This window comes from Plecotus auritus, assembly GCF_963455305.1.
Source record: "Plecotus auritus genome assembly, chromosome: 10".
Lineage (NCBI taxonomy): Eukaryota > Metazoa > Chordata > Mammalia > Chiroptera > Vespertilionidae > Plecotus > Plecotus auritus.
In genome coordinates, this window is record NC_137785.1 from 28,523,628 (window position 1) to 28,545,916 (window position 22,289).

A 22,289-nucleotide genomic window follows, 5' to 3' on the forward strand; every position below is an offset into this window, starting at 1 on the left:
GAGGCCCTGAGAGGGAAAGAAGCACGTCGAGGCCACAGGGCTCTGGCCCTGCCCCAGAGGTCTGGCTCTCTCAGGGGGCAGAGGTGCTGCAGCGGAGCCTCCAGCTGGGGGCAGACCCACCCCTTCCCAGGTGGCAGCTCGAATCCCTGATCTCAGATAAGGCCTTCCTGTGGGCTGGCAAGGCCCAGGCTGGAGCATTGTTGCTGTTATCACAGCCATCTCCAGGCAGTTTTGCATCGGGGTAAATTTAACAGCATTCCAGATATCCAGATGAGACCAAAGGTCACAGGACAGAGCTAAGTGAGTCACCGGGGATCATTAGGGAACATTTTGGGACACGCTGACCAGAGAGAAGGGCAGATTTCTCATGGATGTCCCTTAAAGCCACCTGGAGGATGTGGGGACTCTTGCTGTCCCAGAGTCAGGGACCTGATGTAGAAGTTTGTTGCCTGCCCCCTTGTGAGGCCACACCTGCTTGTCCGGGTGCCCACCACTCTGCCCGTCAAGGCCGGAGGCCCCTGCAGAGTGCTCATTCCTGGGCTCCCCCCTCGCCGGGAGCACAGAGGCCAGAGGCCAGGGTGGGACCTGCCAATCCCAGACAGGACCTGCCCGCAGGTTTGCTGGAGTCCCTGCCAGAGTGTTTGCTAGCGTTGCACTCAACCAGCCCTCGGTAATTCCAACCCTGCAGAATGTCCCTGCGTCCAGGTGGCCTCCAGGGGCTGATATTCTAACAGCAACCAAGAGAGGGGGCAGGGTGTGGTGGTGGTAGAAAGCACCCCCCACCAGACATGTGACTTCAGGGTCACTTAGGCTCTCTCCAAGCATCAAGCTCTGAATGTGTACCATGGGGCTGCTAGGGGCACACACCCCTGGACCAGTGAGGATCCAGGGGCTGTTCAATTCCAGCCCTCGGTTAGCACAGAGGCTCCCCTGTCTTCCTGGGCCTCTGCCAAGGCCTGAGTTTGGGACATTTGGGGTGAGAAACTTTTGTTGAGGCTCAGAAGTATATTTCAGTTAATTTTTGATCCATTGTGAGCATTTCTTTTCTTTTCTTTTTTAGAATATATTTTTATTGATTTCAGAGAGGAAGAGAGAGATAGAAACATCAATGATGAGAGGGAATCGTTGATCAATCAGCTGCCTCCTGCACGCCCCACACTGGGGATTGAGCCTGCAGCCCGGGCATGTGCCCCGACTAGGAATCGAACAGTGACCTCATAGATCATAGGTCGATGGTCAACCAATGACCACACCAGCCGGGCAGCGTTTCTTTTCTTAAAGCTGTTGTTTCTTTTTGTTGTTGTTTTTCCTTAGCAGAGTGATTGTTCAACCGATTATCATGTCTTCCCTCCACCCTGAAAAATAATCTGGATTTGTTTTAAAAACACATCCCTCCCTCCCTCCAGATTCTTCTTCAAAATCTTTGGCTCATTTTGTGTCTCATTCTTTTACCACATGGCTGATACTTTACCTCATTGCAGTCAATTTCCTCTTACAGCTAATTTCCTAGGAAGTTTCATGTTATTTTTTCCATAAATTCTACTGTTTAAATTCCTGCTAAAGCTCTTGACCTTCACTTTCAAATTGTGCTTTTTTCAATTGCAAAGGTGCTTGCTGTTTGAAGATATGAACACCACCTGCATTTTCTTTTGTCATTTTTTATTTGGTGCATATTTGGGTCCCTTCTCCTGTGATGGTTTTAATTTTATTTATTTAAAAAGTATTTTATTGGTTTCAGAGAGGAAGGGAGAAGGAGAGACAGAAACATCAGTGACAAGAGAGAATCATTGATCAGCTGCCTCCGGCACACCCCTCCCTGGGGATCGAGCCCGCAACCCTGGCATGTGACCGGGAATCAAACCTTAACCTCCTGGTTCATAGGTCGATGCTCAACCACCGAGGCATGCTGGCCGGGCTCCTGTGATGGTTTTTAAAGCTGTGTCTCCACAGCCTCCTGGCATCGCACTCTCTGATTCATCTTCCTCTGCGACAGAGGCAGAGCCTTAGACATCTTCTGGATCTTACTCTACTACTGAAAATTTGTTACAGATCTGCTTCTGAGTTGTCAAACTTTCTTCTGTTCTGAAGTTCACTGGTTCCTACATCCCTTCCTGCTGGTGCTGGCAGTAGTTCAGAGCTCCTGGGGGACCCTGAAGACGAGGTAGCAGGTGATCACCTACCTACCTGAATTCCAACCAGAAGAACTTGTGGAGTCAGGGGAGTAAGCAAAGTTTCTCAGTGTCAAGGATTTACAGTCCAACCACAAAACAATCCACAAGGAAAGTACAATTTAAAACTCTTATCTGGGAAACAATATAAATCTGAATATATCCGGGAACTACTGGAATAGTGCAATACTACCTTCGAACTTTGTCCATGTATTTTTGAGATATAATCGACATATCTTCATTTCAAGGTGCAAGACATGATTTAATATTTGTATATATTGCAAAATGATCACCACAGTGTTAGGGGCAGAAATAAAATACGAGGGACTGGCTATAGTTATAAGAAGTATTAATCATGCTCTATTAACTGTGATTGTTCTGTTCTGATTAAAGAGAGCCTGTTCTGACCTGGCTGGGAGTTGTGCGCCCAACACTTGGGAGTTAACCTTGGAATGCGGTCCATTCTCCTTATCTGAGAACTGCCTATCATCATGGAAAGATTAACAACCTTGTTGCCAAAACAATGGAGTCCCAGACCCGCCCACCCTTTGCAACCTCCAGCCCACATCACCTGTAACCTGTAACCATTATACTTGGCCTACTTTCCCATGCCTGTAATTCCTACTTCCCCATGTACTCTTTGTCCTTCTACCCAATATAAGCAGCTGGCTTATGGGGGTGGGGTAGAGCAGATTTTCATGGATGACCTGCTACTCTCCCATACTGCTGGAATAAACGCTCATATATGATTCAACACTGTCTCTGTTTAATTGGCTCAAGTAGTGACAGGCAGCCTGGATGCATTTGTTATCTGGTTTCAACAATAAGTCCACTTAACATCTGTCAACTCAATACTTACAAAATGATTTTGTAATGAGAACTTTTAATATCTACTCTCTCAGTAACTCTCAAATTTACAGCACAGTATTATTAACTATAGTCACCGTGCTGTACATTGCACCCCCAGGACATATCCTATCTAATAAAAGAGTAATATGCAAATTGACCATCACTCCAACACACAAGATGGCCTCCCCCATGTGGACATAAGATGGCTGCCACAAGATGGCCAGCAGGGGAGGGCAGTTGGGGGGAACCAGGTCTGCAGGGGAGGGCAGTTGGGGGTGACCAGGTTGCCAAGGGAGGGTAGTTAGGGGTTACCAGGCCAGCAGGGGAGGGCAGTTGGGGGGGGACCAGGCTGGCAGGGGAGGGCAATTAGGGGCAATCGGACCCACAGAGGAGCAGTTAGGCATCAATCAGGCTGGCAGGGGAGTGGTTAGGGGGTGATCAGGCTGGCAGGCAGAAGTGGTTAGGGGCAATCAGGCAGGCAAGCGTTTGGGAGCCAGCAGTCCTGGATTGTGAGAAGGATGTCCAACTGCCCGTTTAGGCCCGATCCCAGTGGGCAACAGGCAAAACTGGTGCCAGACCTCGTCCCCAAGGTGGCCTTTCCTCCCCTAGCATATTGTTGCTCATGAGGTTTAGACACCCTCCCCTGGTTACAGGTTACAGGCGAGGTGGGCTGGAGGTTGCAAAGCCTAATAAAATATAATAAAAGCCTAATATGCTAAGTGTTCGGTCATCCAGTTGTCCATTCAACCAATCAAAGCATAATATGCTAATGATATGCTAAGGCCACTCAACCACTCACTATGACATGCACTGACCACCAGGGGACAGACAGTCAACCAGTTGACCAGTTGCTATGATGTGCACTGACCACCAGGGGTCAGATGCTCTGACCAGTAGGTTAGCTTGCTGCTGGGGTCCAGCCGATCAGAACTGAGCGAGATGGGCCAGTCATGCCCTAGAGCACTCCCACAGTCCAGTCCCTCCCCAGCTGGCCAATATCCCGTGGCCCCGATCATGCACCAGTGGGGTCCCTCAGCCTGGCTTGCACCCTCTCACAATCCAGGCTGAGGGACACCCCTCTGAGTGCACAAATTCTGTGCACTGGGCCTCTAGTCCTATATAATAAAAGGCTAATATGCAAATCGACCAAACGGTGGAACAACTGGTCGCTATGACATGCACTGACCACCAGGGAGCAGACGCTCAATGCAGGAGCTGCCTCCTGGTGGTCAGTGCGCTCCCACAGGGGGAGTGCCTCTCAGCCAGAAGCCGGGCTCATGGCTGGCGAGTGCAGTGGTGGTGGCGGGAGCCTCTCCCACCTTTGTGGCAGTGCTAAGGCTGTCCAACTGCCAGATTAGGTCCATTCCCCATGGGAGCGGGCCTAAGCCAGCAGTCGGACATCCCCCGAGGGCTCCCAGACTGTGAGAGGGCACAGGCCAGGCTGAGGGACCGCCCCCCCCAGTGCACAAATTTCATGCACCAGGCCTCTATCTAGTATCCTATCTAATAAAGAGGAAATATGCTAATTGACCATCATGCCCTCACAAAAGATGGTGACACCCACAGCCAATAAGGAGGGAATATGCTAATTGACTGCCATGCCCTCAAAGATGGTGGCGCCCACAGCCACAAGATGGTGGTGCCCAGTCCCCTCAGCCCCGCCAGAGTGGCAGGCACGTGGCACAGCCTGGCCTGCCCCTAGGCAGGTCCGGACACTCCACATGCCTGCCTCCAGAGTCCCCCAGTTCCCTCAGCCCCCCAGCCACCCAGGGCCAGCCCAAGGGATGACCAAACGACTGAACAAGCAGGCTGCGTGGGGCAACCAGGCCAGCAGGGGTGTTAGTGAGGGATGACCAAACAACTGAACAGCAGGCTGCATGGGGTGATCAGGCCGGCAGGGGGGCTGTGACGGGTGACCAGGCTGGCAGGAGGGGCAGTTGGGGGCGACCAGGCCAGCAGAGGGGGGTAGTTGGGGGCAACCAGGCTGGTGGGGCAGGAGCAATTAGGGGTGACCAGGCCGGTGAGGGGGGGCAGTTAGGAGCGACCAGGCCGGCAGGTGGGGGCAGTTAGGGGCGACCAGGCAGGCAGGCAGGTGAGCTATTAGGAGCCAGCAGTCCAGGATTGTGAGAGGGATGTCTGACTGCAGGTCTAGACCTGCAGTTGGACATCCCCCGAGGGGTCCCGGATTGGAGAGGGTGCAGGCTGGGCTGAGGGGACTTCCCCATGCACATATTTTGTGCACCAGGCCTCTAGTATATATATAAAATGATTGAGCATCAGCTGTTACAGTGTGTATACATTTTTGGAGATTCATGAACATTGAAGGGAAATTAATTAGAAGAAAGACTTGTGCAGTAATTACGTTACTGCAAAAAAAATTACATGTCACATAGTATATATAATATCTATCTATATATCTATATATCTATATAGCTATATCTATATCTATATCTATATATCTATCTATATCTATATATCTATATATCTATATATCTATATGTCTATATGTCTATATGTCTATATGTCTATATGTCTATATGTCTATATGTCTATATCTATATCTATATCTATCTATCTATCTATCTATCTATCTATATATATATATATAAAGCCTAAGCGACCATTATGACTGGTCGACCAAGCAACCGGTCCACCGGTTGCTATGACCACCAGGGGGCAGACATTCAATGCAGGAGCTGCCCCCTGGTAGTCAGTGTGTTCCCACAGCCAACCTCCTGGGGCCGGCCAATCTCCCACAGTCCCTCCCCCTGGCCAGCCAGCCCCAATTGGCCCCAATCGGGACTGGGCGAGATGGCCTCGATTGGCCCCGATTGCCAGCCAGACTGAGGGACCCCACCCATGCACGAATTCATGCACTGGGCCTCTAGTCTATATAATAAAAGCCTAAGCGACCATTATGGCAGAACGATCAGAATGACCGGTTACTATGATGTGCACTGACCACCAGGGGACATATGTTCGATGCAGGAGCTGCCCTCTGGTGGTCAGTGTGCTCCCACGGGGGAAGTGCCACTCAGCCAGAAGCCAGGCTCATGGCTGGCAAGCGTAGCAGCAGTGGTGGGAGCCTCTCCCACCTCCGTGGCAGCGCTAAGGAGCAGGTGGGCGGTAAGGAGTGAGGGATCTCGGACTGCGAGAGGGATGTCTGCCTGCTGGCTTAGGCCTGCTTCCCGTGGGCCTAAGCTGGCAGGTGGACATCCCTAGATGTGTCCCGGACTGTGAGAGGGCGCAGGCCGGGATGAGGGACCCCTCCCCCAGTGCATGATATTCATGCACTGGGCCTCTAGTATTATAAAATTAAAACATGCATGTGAATAGCAGAGCTTTATATGTATCGTGCATGCACAAGTCAACATTTATTTTTAAGTTGTCAGTGTGCGTCATATGTACTGGCCAGTCAGTTGGTCAGACAGTTGAATAAATCATGATGTGGTTCACGTTGAATGTCAACAAAAACAACCAAATTCACTATCAACAATGACAGAACAAAACACATGTGTGTGACTGGCGCCAGCAAGAGCTTTACATGTATCACACATGTGCCAGTCAATGTTTATTTTTAAATTGCTAGTGCGCATCATATGTCAGATGGTCAGACGGATGGACAGTCGGTCACTTAGACTTTTATATATATATACTGGAGGCCCAATGCACCTCCTGGCGGCAGCTGCCTCTGCCTTGGCCCCTGCCCATCGTGGCAGCTGCCTCGGCCCTCACAGCCCTGGCTTCGTCTGGAAGGTTGTCCGGAAGGATGTCTGGTCTAATTAGCATATTAAGCTTTTATTATTATAGATGGACTAGAGGCTCAGTGCACAAAAATTTGTGTGCTCAGGGGGTCCCTCAGTCTGGCCTGCACCCTCTTGCAATCTGGGACCCCTCAGGAGATGTTCACCTGCTGGCTTAGGCCCGCTCCCCAGGGATCGGGCCTAAGCTGGCAGTCTGACATCCCTCTGGCAGCCCGGGAGCCCTTAGGGGATGTCCAACTGCAGCTAGCGGGGAGTGGACTTAATCTGCAGCGAGGAGGAGAGGCTCCTGCCACCACTGCTGTGCTCACAGCCGTCAGTCCGGCTTATGGCTAAGTGGAGCTCCCACTGTGGGAGCACACTGACCACCAGGGAGCAACTCCTGCGTTGAGCGTCTGCCCCCTGGCAGTCAGTGTGTGTCATAGCAACGGGCCTTTCCTGGTCGTTCTGTTGTTAGGGTCAATTTGCATATTACCCTTTTATTCTATAGGATACATATATATCCACCAAGTCAACCAACTGAGGATTGAAAATATTTGAAAAAAGTCATTGTTGCCTATGATGGTATACTTTTTTCATGTCATCATACCCTAAATAACAGTGAAACAACTATTTATATAGCATTACATTGTATTAGGTATTATAAGAAATTTAGAGATGATTTAAAGTATACGGGAGGATGTGTATAGGTTAGATGCAAATACCATGCCATCCTATATAATAAAAGCCTAATATGCTAAGTGTCTGGTTGTCCGGTTGTCCGTTCAACCAATCAAAGCATAATATGCTAATGATATGCTAAGGCCACTCAACTGCTTGCTATGACATGCACTGATCACCAGGGGGCAGACAGTTGACTGGTCGACCAGTTGCTATGACATGCGCTGACCACCAGGGGACAGATGCTCCAACTGGTAGGTTAGCTTGCTGTTGGGGTCTGGCTGATCAGGATTGAGTGAGATAGGATGGACATGCCCTGGAGCCCTCCCACAGTCCCTCCCCGGCTGGCCAACCTCCTGCATCCCTCCCCAGCCCCGATTGTGCACCAGTGGGGTCCCTTAGCCTGGCCTGCACCTTCTCACAATCCGGGACCCCTCAGGGAACGTCGGGGAGCTGGTTTTGGCCCAATCCCACATGCATGAAATGCTAATATGCAAATCGACCTAATGGCGGAATGACCAGTTGCTATAACGCTCACTGACCACCAGGGGGCAGACACTCAATGCAGGAGCTGCCCCTTGGTGGTCAGTGCACTCCCACAGGGGGAGCGCCGTGCCAGAAGCCCAGCTCACAGCTGGCGAGCACAGTGGCAGTGGCGGGAGTCTCCCCCACCTCCATAGCAGTGCTAAGGATGTCTGACTGGTGGCTTAGGCCCGCTCCTCTGAGGGCTCCCGGACTGCGAGAGGGCACAGGCCAGGCTCAGGGACCCCACCGAGTGCATGAATTTCATGCACTGGGCCTCTAGTTTTATATAAGGGACTTGAGCATCCACATATTTTGGGTTCCAAGGGGCCCTGGACTCAATCCCTGGTGTACACCAAAGGCCAGCTGTAATACATTTTCTTTATTCATCCACTGGTGGAACCTTAGGTTGTTCCATGTCTTAGCTATTGTAAATAATGCTGCTGTGAACATGGAGGTGCATATGTCTTTTTGAGTTAGTGTTTTCATTTTCTTTGGATAAATACCCAGAAGTAGAATTGCTGTATCATATGGTAGTTCTATTTGTACTTTTTTGAGGAAGGAATCTCCATACTGTTTTTCATAGTGGCTGAACCAATTTACATTACCACCAATAGTGCGCATCCTTGCCAACACTTGCTAATTCTTGTCTTTTTAAAATATATTTTTTATTGATTTCAGAGAGGAAGGGAGAGGGATAGAGAGATAGAGACATCAATGATGAGAGTCATTGATTGGCTGCCTCCTGCACGCCCCCTACTGAGGTGGATCGAGCCGCAACCCAGGCATGTGCGCTTGGCTGAAATCGAACCCAGAACGCTTTAGTCTGCAGGCCGACGCTCTATCCACTGAGTCAAACCGGCTAGGGCGCTATTTCTTGTCTTTTTGATGATGGCCCTTTTAGCAGGTGTGAAATGATACCTCTCTGTGGATTTGCATTTCCCTAATAATGAATGATGTTGAGTACCTTTTCACGTATTTGTTGGCCATCTGTCTTCTTTAGAAAAATGTCTATTTAGTTCCTCTGTTCATTTTTTAATCAGGTTTTGTTCTTATTCTTTTGCTATTGAGTTGTATGAGTTTTTTAGATATTATATATATTTTGGATATTAACCCCTTACCAGAAATGTGATTTGCAAATATGTTCTCCCATTCTGTAGGTTACTTTTTCATTTTGTTGATGGTTGCCTTTGCTGTGCAGAAGTCTTTCAGTTTAATGTATTCCCACTTGTTTATTTTTCCTTTTGTTGCCTTTGTGTGCCCATCATTTTTATGTGTTCCAGGTAACACATTAGTACTTCATGGATAACCTCCTTGAGGAAACCAGTACTCCAAGTTCCATCAATATTTTTTCTAAAACATGACTCCCCATCCTGCTCCCTAACTCCATACTTTGTCACTGTTCATATCATTGTCCCCTTTTCATGCATGATGACAAGGTGTCTTAGCCGGCAAGGCCAGGGAGCGAAGGTTCTGAGGAATCACAGGTCTTTAGTGAAGAGTTACCATCTTTGGTAATCCTGTTTCTATCACTGACCCTCCTTCGAGCTATCACCCAAAGAAACTACTTCTCCAGCCATGAGAAGGGCTTGTGACCCCACCTCAGCCCAGAGGACACCCTTTCACAGGACTCTGTATCTTGAGTAGAAAAGCATGGGGAAGGTTTCAGAGTTTGAGCCAAACTGACAACATGCCAGAAAGAAAGCTCTTAAATGCTCTGGAGAATGACAGTTTTGCAGTTCTTTTTATACATTTTGGAATTAAGGAGGAACATAAGGAAGATTACATGAAAGTGGGAGAAAGCAAGGCAGGGAAATCTATATGACTGGATTACAGAATAGTTAATAAGATCATGGCTCCCTGGTTACAACTCTGAGGGTCTGGATTACCTCTGGCATTTCAAAGGTGTAACTAGATCAGTGCCACAAAAATTTTAAAAATATGCAATACCTGCCTACTTAGTCAGGGGCACTGACCTCTTTTCCCTTAGCCAAATAAAAAAATGACAGCAGCCAGTGGTGTGGCTCAGTGGTTGAGCATACAAACCAGGAGGTCACGGTTCATTCCTGATCAGGGCACATGCCCAGGTTGCAGGCTCAGTCCCCTAGTGGGGGGTGTGCAGAAAGCAGTCGATCGATGATTCTCATCATTCGTGTTTCTATCTCTTTCTCCCTTCTTCTCTGAAATCAATAAAACCATATATTTTTTAAAAATGACAGCAGCCAGCACAACAGCCATCTGATGTGAATGAATCAAAATTATACCTATTTTTTTGTGAGATTGGCAAAAATACATTTTTTGGTGTACTGCAGAATTGCCATAATTAGTTTATGTGTGCCATGATATGGAAAATGTTGAGAATTACTGACCTAGATGCAGAAGAACAATGGCCAGAGCTTGCTTAAGGCAAAGCTAAACCTTTTATAGGCCTGGGTCATGACCACCCACCATGACCTGCCCAGTTAGGAATTTATCAGGTCAGGTTGACAGTGTTCAATCACTGAGCTCCCAGGACGCTGATGATGGCATTCAGAATTGTGGCCACCTCTGGGTAGGCTGCGGCTGGAAGGGCACACGGACACTGGCCATGCCCTGTGTCTGGATTTGGGTGGTTATGTAGGCGAACATGTTACAAACTTCAGAGTTGGACATTTGACTATATCAAGTAGGCTTCAGTAAAGCATTGTTTTTATTATTTTTTTAATGCAACATACAAACTTTATTAAACAAAAGTAACAGGTAAAAGTCAAACAGGTACTTATATTTAAGAGAAAAAGTAACTTACCTTAAGCATCCTATAGTAACCTACTTGTAGTTGCATTTAATGGAGCTCTGTTGCTGTGACGAATACAGCTCATGCACAGGTATGGATGAATGATTTGTACATTTTTCAAGTGTTCACTGAAGACTACCTCATATACACATATACATCAAATTTGAAAAAGATTTAATTGACGATCCCCAAATATCTCCATTTTTGTTGACCTTTTGGAAGAGGTCGTCTAAAGAGAAGCATATGTGGTTCTGGCTCATGAATCATGTAATGAACCCAGCCAAGACTAGGACACCAAGTCTCCTCCACTCCTCTGCTGACATCAGATGGGTTTGGGTACGTGTTTGGAAAGTTCTCTGGGTAACATGACATGCCAGTACCCGTAGTGCTTGTCCAAGCATTTGTCTGAGTGGCAGATCTGCTTGGGGGCCATCCTGCAGCAGAGGAGCGGCGCGGAGGGCAGCCACGAGGCGGAGGAGCGGGCGCTGCGAACCAAGCGTCCACATCACCGAGGAAATGACTCGACTGCCCTAAAGCATTGTTTCTAAAAAGGTGTTAGGTATTTCCACTGGTTCCCCTGGGCTGAGAGCCAGCCCCTAGGACTCCTCCGGCTCTTTCCCGTTCTGCCACACGGCGCCCCCAGGCGGTGTGCGGGGCCTGCAGGCGCTCGCACACTCAGCAGCCGTGGGTGCGTTTGATCTCCTGCTCCTGAACCCCGAGGGTCCCTCACAGGTGACACCTCTACAAAGACAGACAGGACTGATGGGCATTTTCAGAACAAAGACCCAGATTCATGTAGAACAACACCTTTCACACACGTGAGGGCCTCCAAAGGTAAAACCTGCTCCCTTGACAGTAAGTCATGACAATAAATATGACAGAGTTCAGGAGTAGGAAGACACAGGGCCACGATAAAAATTAAATTTAAAAATTAAGTAAAATTGTCCACTTCTGTGCAGTTTTATAAAGAAGCCTCCTCTGAGGGGCTGGGCGCTGTGGCCTCATGGCTGGGGGGCGGAGAGGAGCAAAGGACAGGGTGTCTTCTTCCCGGGAACGTGCCCGGCCAGTGCAGTCCGGGCGAGGCACCAGCCCATCATCCCTCGTTGGTGCCTTTGCGCACAAATCACACAGACACACAGGGAGGCCCTGCGAAGACCTGTCCTCTGATAGTGAGCGGGCCATTCTGACTGTCATGAGATGGTTATACGTTTATTACCCTTTCTCTGGGTTTATTTTTTATTTATTTTATTTTTAATATTTTTATTTTTATTGATTTCAGAGAGGGGGAAGGAGAGAGAGAGATAGAAACATCAATGATGAGAGAGAATCATTGATCGGCTGCCTCCTGTACGCCCCCTACTGGGGATGAGCCCACAACCCAGGCATGTGCCCTGACCGAGAATCAAACCCACGAGCCTTCAGTCCACAGGCCAACGCTCTATCCACTGAGCCAAACCAGCCAGGGCTCTCTGAGTTTATAGAACACTTCCTTCTAGAGTGAAATTACTTATGTGTGCCCCTGGCCCAGCGGTGGGAGGAAAGGCCAGGACTGAAGCTCCCAGGGCTGTGAAAGGAACTGCAGATGCTGAGTCGTGGGCAGGTCCATCCACGGGGAGTGCAGGGGCGAGAAGAGGCGGGGCGAGGGCCTGGCATTTAAGGAGAGGGCAGAGCCAGAGACGGCTGTGCAGAGGCTGTGCGGAGACTAGAGGTGCTTGGACAGCGGCCAGGCCAGGCCAGGCTGGAGCAGAGTGCCGGGGCTGGGCTCTCCACGGAGGGTGGAATGTGGGTCCAGGAGAGGTTTCCTGTGCAGGTGCGGGTGCAGGACACCTGAGGAGCCTTAGTGCTAATGAGAAGCCCCTGTAGAGACCGAGAAGGTGCCCGGGACCCAGACTTCAGGTCCAGGAGTTGGCGAGTGTTCTCCTGCCCGAGGTGACCCTCCCACTGAGCCCAGCGGCTGAGGAGTCAAGGTGACAGCCACCCAATCATCGCAGGACTGAGGGGGACAAGTGGGTCCATGCCGGACAGGCCACAGACCCTGGCTGGTGGGACCAGGGTTGGGAGCCTTCGAGGCCTGGGAGCTATCCTCCCCCTCTCTCTCCCCTCCCTCTTCCTCTCACCGCTGGGCCCTGGTACGGACTCATCTCAGGGTCCAGGCTTTTAAATCTCTGGGGCCCACCTATTTCTCTCCCTGCCTCTGGCCCGTTTCTGCTGGTTGCACGTTGAAAATTCTGCGTCCATCCTGGGCATCACAGGGCCAGTGCTGAGCAGGCGCAGATGGCTGGCTGAGGCAGGGACAAGTGAGAGAGGCCTCCAGGCAGGCTCTGCCTCCCTCCCTCCCGTTTCCTCAGACTGCTCCCTGGAGAGCCTTTGCAGCAGTCCTTCTCCTAAAACATCCTTACTCTAATTGAAGCTGCTCTTCCTGGCAGAGCGCTTTCTTTCTTTTCCTTTCTTTTCCTTTCTTTTCCTTTCTTTTCCTTTCTTTTCCTTCCTTCCTTCCTTCCTTCCTTCCTTCCTTCCTTCTCCCTCCCTCCCTTTCTTCCTCCTCCTCCCTCCCTCCCTCACTAAACGTTTTTATTGATTTCAGAGAGGGAGAGGGAGAGAGACATACAAACATCAATGAGAAGAAACATCAGATGAGAATCATTGATCAGCTGCCTCCTGCACGCCCCCACTGGGGATCGACCCCGCAACCCAGGCATGTGCCCTTGACTGGATTTGAACCCGGGACTTTTCTGTCCGCAGGCTGACGCTCTATCCACTGAGCCAAACGGGCTAGGCGTTTTCTGTGGCTCTTAGCACTTCGGGCGCACTGGTTCACAGCCTCACAGCAAGCGGCGCCTCCCACTGCCCAATGCGCGCCCCCAGCGCCCCCACCGAGGACATCTCGCTGTTCAACAGACCCTCAGGTGGGAGCACACCAGAAGGTCACGTCTCCTCTCCTCCTCTGCGAGCCCCAGTCAACAGTGGCCCTATCCACAGTGAGAAATGTTCCCCCACTTTCCCGGTGGACAGGAGACGGGGAGGGAGGGCAGTCGGGGCCGCAGACACCGAGGAGTGGGCGGAGTCTCCTGGGGAACCTCCAGCGGCTCAGGCCCTGCAGGTCCCAACCCCAGAGGAGAGGGGCGGGTGAGATGGGGCTGCGTCACAGTCCAGTTCGGCCCCGCATCCTGGAGCAGGGCGGTTGGCCCGGGGCTGGCAGGTTTATTCCCTGGGGAATCCATTCCAGGGCCCCAGCCTACATGGAAAGCCCGACAGAGGCCAGAATGAAAACAGAGAATCCCTCCCCACCTTGCCCCGAATTTGGGCAGCTGGGGTTACTGGTACAATCCAGGGTTTGATGGAAGGCTGAAGGGAGTAAATGGACACGCTTTTTGCTAAGAATAGTGGACGTAATTCCAGAAGAAATAGCTAGAAGAGGGCAAAGTGGCTGCCTCTGAGCAGGGGAATTCCAGGGGCGGGGTCTCGCTGCCTGTCCCCACTTCTGACTGTGGCCTGTGTTAGTCACGCCCTTGCCGGATGCCCTCCTCTCGCTAACGTACCTGTCCGCGGCGGCCACGCGCCGTCTGGGCACTTCTACTGCAGAGAAGCACGCAGCGGGGCTGAGCGGGCGGGCAGTCCTGCGTGCCCCCAGTGAAGCCCTCTTGCGGTCCTCACACCTTTGTAGTCGTCTCCCCTCCCCCATACCTGATCGGCAGCTGGATGGGGATGAAGAACACGGCCTTATCTATTTACCTTCTGCATCCACAATCTGGAAGCACCCACCCTCCTCCTGGGAGCACAGCGAGGGGTCCCTGTCCCAGTTCAGGCTTGCCCCAGGGCCCACTCTCCTGTCTTTGCTGGAGTCCTGGTCCTGCCCTCTCCCACTATGCTCGTTCATTTTCATTCATAAACTGGAATCTCCTACAGTCTCTGCAACCCCACAGAACCCTCAGTGCTGGCCCCTTCCCAACACCAGACAGCAACACTTCAAAACTTGTCTTCGATTTGGTCTCATGTCTCATTTACTTTTTCAATAATTTACTGGAATTTTTATTAAGCGAATTTTGGCTCATTCTCCCCTCCCCGCAATTGATTTTTGAGCGAGAAAGCGGGGAGAAAGAGAGAAACATCAATGTGAGAGAGAAACATTGATCAGCTGCCCCTCCTCACCAGCCCCCTGCACGCACCCCAACTGAGGATCGAACCTGTAACCTGGGTATGTGCCCTGGCTGGGAATCAAACCCACCACCCTTTGGTGCACAGGACTACACTTCAACTGAGCCACACCAGCCAGGACTGACTCATTCCTTTAAATGTACAAAAGAGATCATCCAGTGTCTATGTATGTTCTAAAAACAATAAATGCAATGTACTGACCACTGAGCGCAGGGAGCAGGCCCCTCCCATGCCTCCTGAGTGAGGAGCTGCATTTCCAGTTTGCAATCATCTTGCTTTTCCGTGTAGTTTTACCAAACACATATTGCTTCGTTTTGCAGTTTAGAACATTATATGATTGGAATCACACTGCAATTCTGTTGAGATTTGCTGTGTTGGTACAACCCAAGAATGTTTCCTGTTGATGTGTGTACTTCATTCTGCATATGCTATTCATCCTCCTGCCCCAAGGAAATTGTAGGGGCTCCATTTTCTGACTGCTCTGAACATGCTACTCTGGCCATGCCTGTGTATTTTTTCCCTTGGTGCACACACGAACAAACTTCTCTAGAACATATACATACATACAAACATACAAAAGTGGAATTGTTGGGGCATTGGCTACTTACACTCTCAATCTCACCGTTTAATGACGCTGTTTCCCAAACTTGCTAAGTGGGCATTGTCAGACATTGCTACATTTCTGACAGGTTCAGTGTCCTGGCAGTGGCTCCCGTGCCGCTTTGTCAGCTGTTGGTATTGCTCCCGCTCATGGCTCGCCCTTCCACTGGGTGAAGAGCTCTTTATTTCATGTAGTCAAATGTATGACTCTTTCCCTCTGTGGTGACAGCTTTTTGCATCTTGTTTAAGAAATCCTTCCCTGCCCTAGATGGTTTGGTTGGTGGATAGAGCGTCAGCCTTCCGACTAAAGGGTCCCAGGTTCAATTCCAGTCAAGGGCACATGCCCGGGTTGTGGGTCCAATCCCCAATGGGGAGCGTGCAGGAGACAGCCAGTAGATGATTCTTTCTCATCATTGATGTTTCTACCTCTCTCTCCCTCTTTTTCTCTGAATAAAAATATATTTAAAAAATAAAAGTAATCCTTCCCTGACTGAAAGTTATGAATTGTCTTCTAGAAACTTAGTATTGTTTTCCACTAAGGAAAAAAGATGATTTATTTAAAATATGGTGAACTCCATGGATACGTTGGACCACCAGAAAGATGAACAAGTGGGTCTAGAGCAGGGGTGGGCAAACTTTTTGACTCGAGGGCCACAATGGGTTCTTAAACTGGACCGGAGGGCCGGAACAAAAGCATGGATGGAGTGTTTGTGTGAACTAATTCAAAGTAAAGGAGCGGAGGGGAGAGCAAGAGAACCGGATAGAACAGCCGGATCCGGCCCGCGGGCCGTAGTTTGCCCAAGGCTGGTCTAGAGCTAATTAAGCTGGCAACATTGCTGGAGGCAAAAATGACAAAACTGAAGCTGTCCTACGTCTGGCGCATCACGAGAAGGCAGGGTTCTTTGGAAAAGACAAAAATACTGAGAAAAACAGGAGGCAGCAGGGAAAGAGGAAGACCAAATATGAGACAGACGGACTCAGAGAAGCCTCCACATGCATGCGTCTGCAGGGGCTGAGCAGGCTGCGGACAGGACACTGGACATCACTCACTCACAGGGCTGCCAGAGTCGGAGCTGACTCAATGGCACATAATACACACACGTATGTAATTTAAACACTCCTAGTGGCCACGTTTTTTAAAAAGTAGAAAAAAAAACAGATGAAATCAATTTTAATAATTTATGTAACACAATAGATACAAAATGCCATCTCAACATATAAGTAACAAAAATTACTGAGATATTTTACATTCTTTTTTTCATAGTAAGTCTTCAAAATCTGGTATATATTTGATGCTTATAGTACATTTCAGTTTGGGTGCTATTTTCATCAGAAATACTTAATGCTTAGCTTTCATAAAATTTACCGTAGAAAAGTGAGGCTCCCGTGCCCACGGGCTCCCACACACAGCAGCTCCCCCAGAACTGCAGAGCCGCTGGCTTTGGGACCTCACGGCTCCGGTCCTGTGCTGGCTGTGTTCTTCTGGGCACGCACGGGTTGTACCCAGGTCTACCTTTGTTACTGCTGTTGTTCTCAACCAACAGTGCAGAGATAAGCACCTCACATATATGCACTGAATAAATAAATCAAAATCAATAAATTCAGACTTTTCTCTCACTCCTTAGATAACCTCACTGCTCTAAAGAGAATGACGCTTTGGGGAAAGGATGGTGTCTCCCATTCTTCTCAGAGGTTGAGGGACAAAGGGGTCACTTCTGATCCCACCGCCCTCTAGCAGACCTGACCTCCCCAGGACTGCTGCGCGGTTACGCTAAAGGCAGCGGGCTTGTTTGAGATCCGGGATCATGTTTATAGCTGTTTGCCTTGGGTTACTTTTAACTTGATCAGAATCTTTCCACAGCCACACAGACCCTCACCAGGACCAAGCCAGAATGGAACCGGTCCTGCTCTGACTGGAAATCTGCATGAAGCATTGGAACAGGCGTCACTTCCCAGCAGTCCAAGGTCTCCGTGGACCAGTCTGGCCTCATTGCCACCCCAACCTCCAGGCCCCAAGCCCCTCCTCTGCTCCTGAGTTCTTGCCTCTGCTCACCGCCGTCTGTCCTGCTCCATCTCCCGAACCCCGGTCCATCCTGCAAGGCCCGGGGAGTTTGTCCCTCCCCGAAGCATCCAACAGCCTGCCTGTTCCTTGCCTTAGCTGCCTGGCCCTTGCGAAGTACATTTGTGTGTGTAATAAATAAGGCAGAAATGTAAAAATGTTCACTTCTCAAGGAATAAAATGTTCTCATGGGAGGCAGGGAAAATCCAGGAGGACCAAAGTGGTTCTCTAGGTGGGGAAAATGGCAGTGTTCCCACAGACAAGCCACCCTCCGACACAGGTCCGGGAGGTGAGCCTGGGGCTGCTGCACCTCTCACCTGACTACGGATTATTGGCACAAATTCCCTTGAAATAACAAAGCTATTTGCTAAGTTAGCACATAGTTCTAAATCCTGGTGAGTCTTCCTATTCTTGGAAAATGACAATAAATTACAACTGTCGTTAATAAAATGTAAAAGATCTATGATACTCCATCTCAGTTTTCCATCTAGCAATCAAAGCGCTCAGACGTAACTTTTACAGATGACCACGGACAATGCTAGAGCTTATTTGCTCATCTGAAGCAACACAGGCCTCAGCGAGGAGGGCTTCTGTAAAATGTGTTCCAGGATCCCACCCTCCGCACCACTGTCCAGGGTCCTCTGGGGCCTGCTGTCTGGGTTCTTTCAGTGCCGGGGACATGCAGCCCCAGTGAGCTGGCATAACCAGCAGGAAGTCCCAGGGGTGGTCCTGAGAGGCTGGGACAGTCTAACCGAGGAGGTGGCACAGAGTGGAGCAGAGCCACAGCCCCTGGCGTCCGTCTCGGTGGTGGCAGTGGGCAGGGACCCCACCTTGGTGCTTAAAGTAGGGCTCTCAAAGGGGTAGGGGACTATGTGACCCTAGAAGTACCTTCCCGGGAGGAGAGAGAAAGGCTTAGGGAAAGGGCGCAACACGTTTTGCACAACTTCCCTGCACGAGTACCAGCACCTTGATTTCTACCGAACAACAAAATGCTATCCAGAGCTGATACACAGAGACCATCGCTGCTGCTCCCCTGGTGGGCGCATCCAATAGACGGACGTGACACACAGCATGCGAGCTGGTCCCGCCGGCCATTCCCTCGGTGCTTTCTAGGAGCCAGGGGACGGGCCAGCTCATCAGGCCCGTTACCCGAGCAGTGGGTCTCACGAGCCATTCTCAGTGGCAGTGTGGCAAGAAGACACGCACTGGCTAACATACAGTGTAGCAGCACATTATTAAAGCAAAGCAAAATGTAAAACATGAATTAAGCTTCTAAAACAGTTTATTTCTTCCTAGCCCTGAGAAGGAAAAACACTGCAGTGTTAGGTGGGAGTTTGCCCTTCCCTGTTCTGGGCAAGGCAGACTTTTTCGGGCCCAGGTCCTAGCCCAGGGGCTCCTGCAGACCCTGGCGGGGGGAGGGAGGCGGCTTCATGTCACAGTAGCTGAGGCTGCAGTCATCCAGCACATCGCCCTGAGCGAGGCCGTCGAGGCGGGGATCCTCGGAGGCTCTGGTGCTGGTCCACACGCCTGTCCTCTCCAGTGTCGCTCGGAGAAGTTCTCGGATTCTTTGGTTTTCCTTGGAGGTAGACTCCCAAACAACTTCAAGCTCACCTTCCACTGCTCTGAGAAATCATCAAAACAGGAAAAGTTTAAAACCGCACCATTAAAAAATACTTGGAGAGCCTATGAATCCTAAGGTAGCAAGCACTCGAACGGAAGTTCGCTTACACAGAGAACAGAGCCACTGGGCTCAGGCTGGGAAGCCAGGCTCCCAATGCTGCACGAAACACCAAGGTCCCCTGGAAACAGAACGAAAGAACAAGGCACCGGCTGAACGTAACTTCTCACCTTTCCTCTCTAAATGTTGCCCTCTCCTTTATGCTGACATCAATGCACGTATTGTTTTTCTACGGAATTATACTGCATAAAAATAAAGTATAGTAACTGGAGTGGCTGACCTATAGAGCACAATGGCCCGGCCGAGAGCACCCAGGTACCCTGCATCCTCTAGGCTGCTCCTCTGTCCCCTCTGCCTGTCCCCACTGTGACCTGGCCAACACTCAGGCACCTTTCACAGGCACCTATCCATTGAGCCACTGCGGGCCCAGACATCAAGAATTATAAGGGGTCTGGCCTGGTGGCTCAGTTGGCTGGAGTGTTGTCCCGTGCACAGGAAGATCATGGGTTCGACTCCTGATCAGGGTACATATCTAGGTTGCAGGGTCTGATCCCCAGGCAGGACGTGTATGGGATGCAACCGATCGATGTCTCTCTCACATTGATGTTTCTTTCTCTCTCTTCCTCCCTCTCTGGAATCAATAATTAAAAAATAGAATTAGTAAGGGGGTAAGGAGGGAACCATAGGGGATGGGGCTCATAATGGAGGACACAGAGATGACTGGCCTAGACCATGTGCCAAGAGGGTGAGTGCCCAGAGGGAAACGGCTTATGAGAAAAGGAAAGGACAATGAAGCAAGTTTTCCTGAGCAGGGACTGCGTGACAAGCACCATGTGGGTGCTCAGGAAACAGGGCAGACAAAGGTATCCATGTCCTCACAGGGCGTGGTCCCCTGGGCGAACAGACCAGGATATCAGCCCCCACTTCACAGGATGATGAGCCCTTTGGGGGTCTGTGGGCAGCCAGCTTCATAGACAATGGGAGGTAGTTAGGGAAAATGTTGGAAACTGGATTATCAGGCGGGCTGAGCACTGTTGTTTAAGAGAGAAAACACTGAGATTCAGGGAGGCCAGTGACATGCGCACTTGTTCAGTATTCACTTTTCTTATGAACTGTTACTTCCTTCCAAGTCCCATGATCCCACTGAGGGCTGGGCACTACTTAAGTAAACCATGTCCCCCCAAATCTCCAGACTTTTGTTTCTAGCACAAAAACACCAAGACGTTTGACAAATTATAGCAATGAATCAGGATAAATGCATGGCTAAACTAAAAACAAAGACTAGGAAATCTCTAAGGGCAGAAAAAAACTGAAGACTAAGCTGAAACCACAGAGGCAGGTAAACAGAATGTTGGTATTGCTTTGAGGACAAAGCCCATGCAAGAACCCAGCTTTCTGTAGAGTCTTGGGCCCATGAGAACCGGGTGTGACAACACCCCCAAACTCTCCATGTTTTTCCTCTTCTTCCTAGATACACTCTGAACTATGTGCTCCAGAATTAGGCAGGAAAATGGAGGCACAAGGATGAACCTCACAGACAGGATGGTTTGGTGGGAAACCTGCTAATCTTCAAAAGAAACCTTTCTGTGAGGCTAAGAGTCTTCCGTTTGCAAATACATCTGGCATTTGAATCTATATTGTTCCCCATGGTTGGGCATCCCCAGGCCCTGACTGTAATGTATCAAGAGTAAAAAGCCATTTTTGAGACAATCAGGACAAGAACCCAGTGAATGTGCTAAACTAGCGGTCACCAACCTTTTGGACCTCACAGACCACCAGTAGTCGGGACCACCAGTTGGCGACTGCTGTAAATAGTACATTGGACATAACCAAACAGAGATTTAGTAAACTGGAATGTTGAGCAGAGAAAATCACCCAGAATGCAGTACTGAAAAATATATGATATTAATAAGTTGTATAATAGAAATGTAATGATGGCATCATGGATATTTTAAAAGTCCTTTTGTGGTTTTTCAGTGTATAGGTCCTTCACATTCTTTAAGTTTATTCCTAGGAATTTTATTCTTTTTGATGGAATTGCAAATGAAAAAGTTTTTTTCATTTTTCTGAAATTTCATTGTTAGTATATAGAAAGGCAATGGATTTTTGTATATTGATGTTGTACCCTATAATTTTACTGAATTTTTTCATTTGTTTCTAATAGCTTTTTGATGTTAAAGAATTAGGTCATCTGCAAAAAGTTAATGATTTTACCTCTTCATTCCTAATTTGGATGCCTTTGCTTCTTTCTTTTGCCTGATTGCTCTGGCTACAACTTCCAGCACTACGTTGAATAAGAGTGGTGACGCCAAGAATGGGCATCCTTATCTTATTCCTGATTTTAGAGAAAAAGCTTTCAATTTTTCACCATTCAGTATATTAGTTGAGGGTTTGTCATTTATGGCCTTTATTATGGTGAGCTACTTTCTTTTTATATCCATTCTTTTGAACATTTTAATCATAACTGGATGTAGTATCTTACTAAATGCATTATCTGCATCTATTGATATGATCATAAGATTTTGTCCTTTATTTTATTGCTATGAGGTATCACATTGGACCAATTTGAGTATGTTGAACCATCCTGTGCCCCTGGAAAGAACCCCACTTTATCTTTTTAATGTTTTGTTGTATTTGATCTGCTAGTATTTTGTTTAGGATTTTTGCATCTATATTCATCAGAGTTATTGGTCTGTAATTTCCTTGTGTATCATCCTTGCCAGATTTTGGTTTCAGGGTAATGATGGCCTTGTAAAATGAGTTAGGAAGTATGGCCTCTTCAACTTGTTATGAGTTTGAGAAGGATACATATTATGTCTTCTTTAAATATTTGGTAGAACTCACTAGTATAACCATCTGGTCCTGGGTTTTACTTTTTGATAGGTTTTTGATGACTCTTTAAATTTCCTTACTGTTGACTAATCTATTTAGATTTTCCAGGTCTTCATGGTTTAGTCTAGGAAGGTTGTGTATTTCTAAGAATTTATCTGTTTTTTCTAGGCTATCGAATAGGTGGCATATATAGCATGTCACAGTATTCTGGTATAGTCCTTTGCATTTCTGT

General features: G+C 49.0%; 1 protein-coding gene and 1 pseudogene across 5 annotated transcripts in view; both read right to left on the reverse strand.

Annotated features, from left to right (window-relative positions):
- Positions 1–10,907: 10,907 nt before the first annotated feature.
- Positions 10,908–11,166, reverse strand: LOC308235956 (cyclin-dependent kinases regulatory subunit 2-like; annotated as a pseudogene). Its single transcript has one exon. The product of its transcript is annotated as a cyclin-dependent kinases regulatory subunit 2-like (transcript).
- A 7,647-nt stretch (positions 11,167–18,813) lies between these two features.
- CEP89 (centrosomal protein 89) overlaps positions 18,814–22,289 on the reverse strand; it is a 71,545-nt gene continuing 68,069 nt past the window's right edge. For all 4 annotated transcript variants that reach the window (XM_080644401.1, XM_080644400.1, XM_080644403.1 and 1 more), the window contains one exon: positions 18,814–19,169. In XM_080644401.1, the coding sequence (XP_080500527.1) occupies positions 18,929–19,169 (241 nt within the window). In that variant the 3' untranslated portion in view covers positions 18,814–18,928. The remainder of the gene's footprint in view (positions 19,170–22,289) is intronic.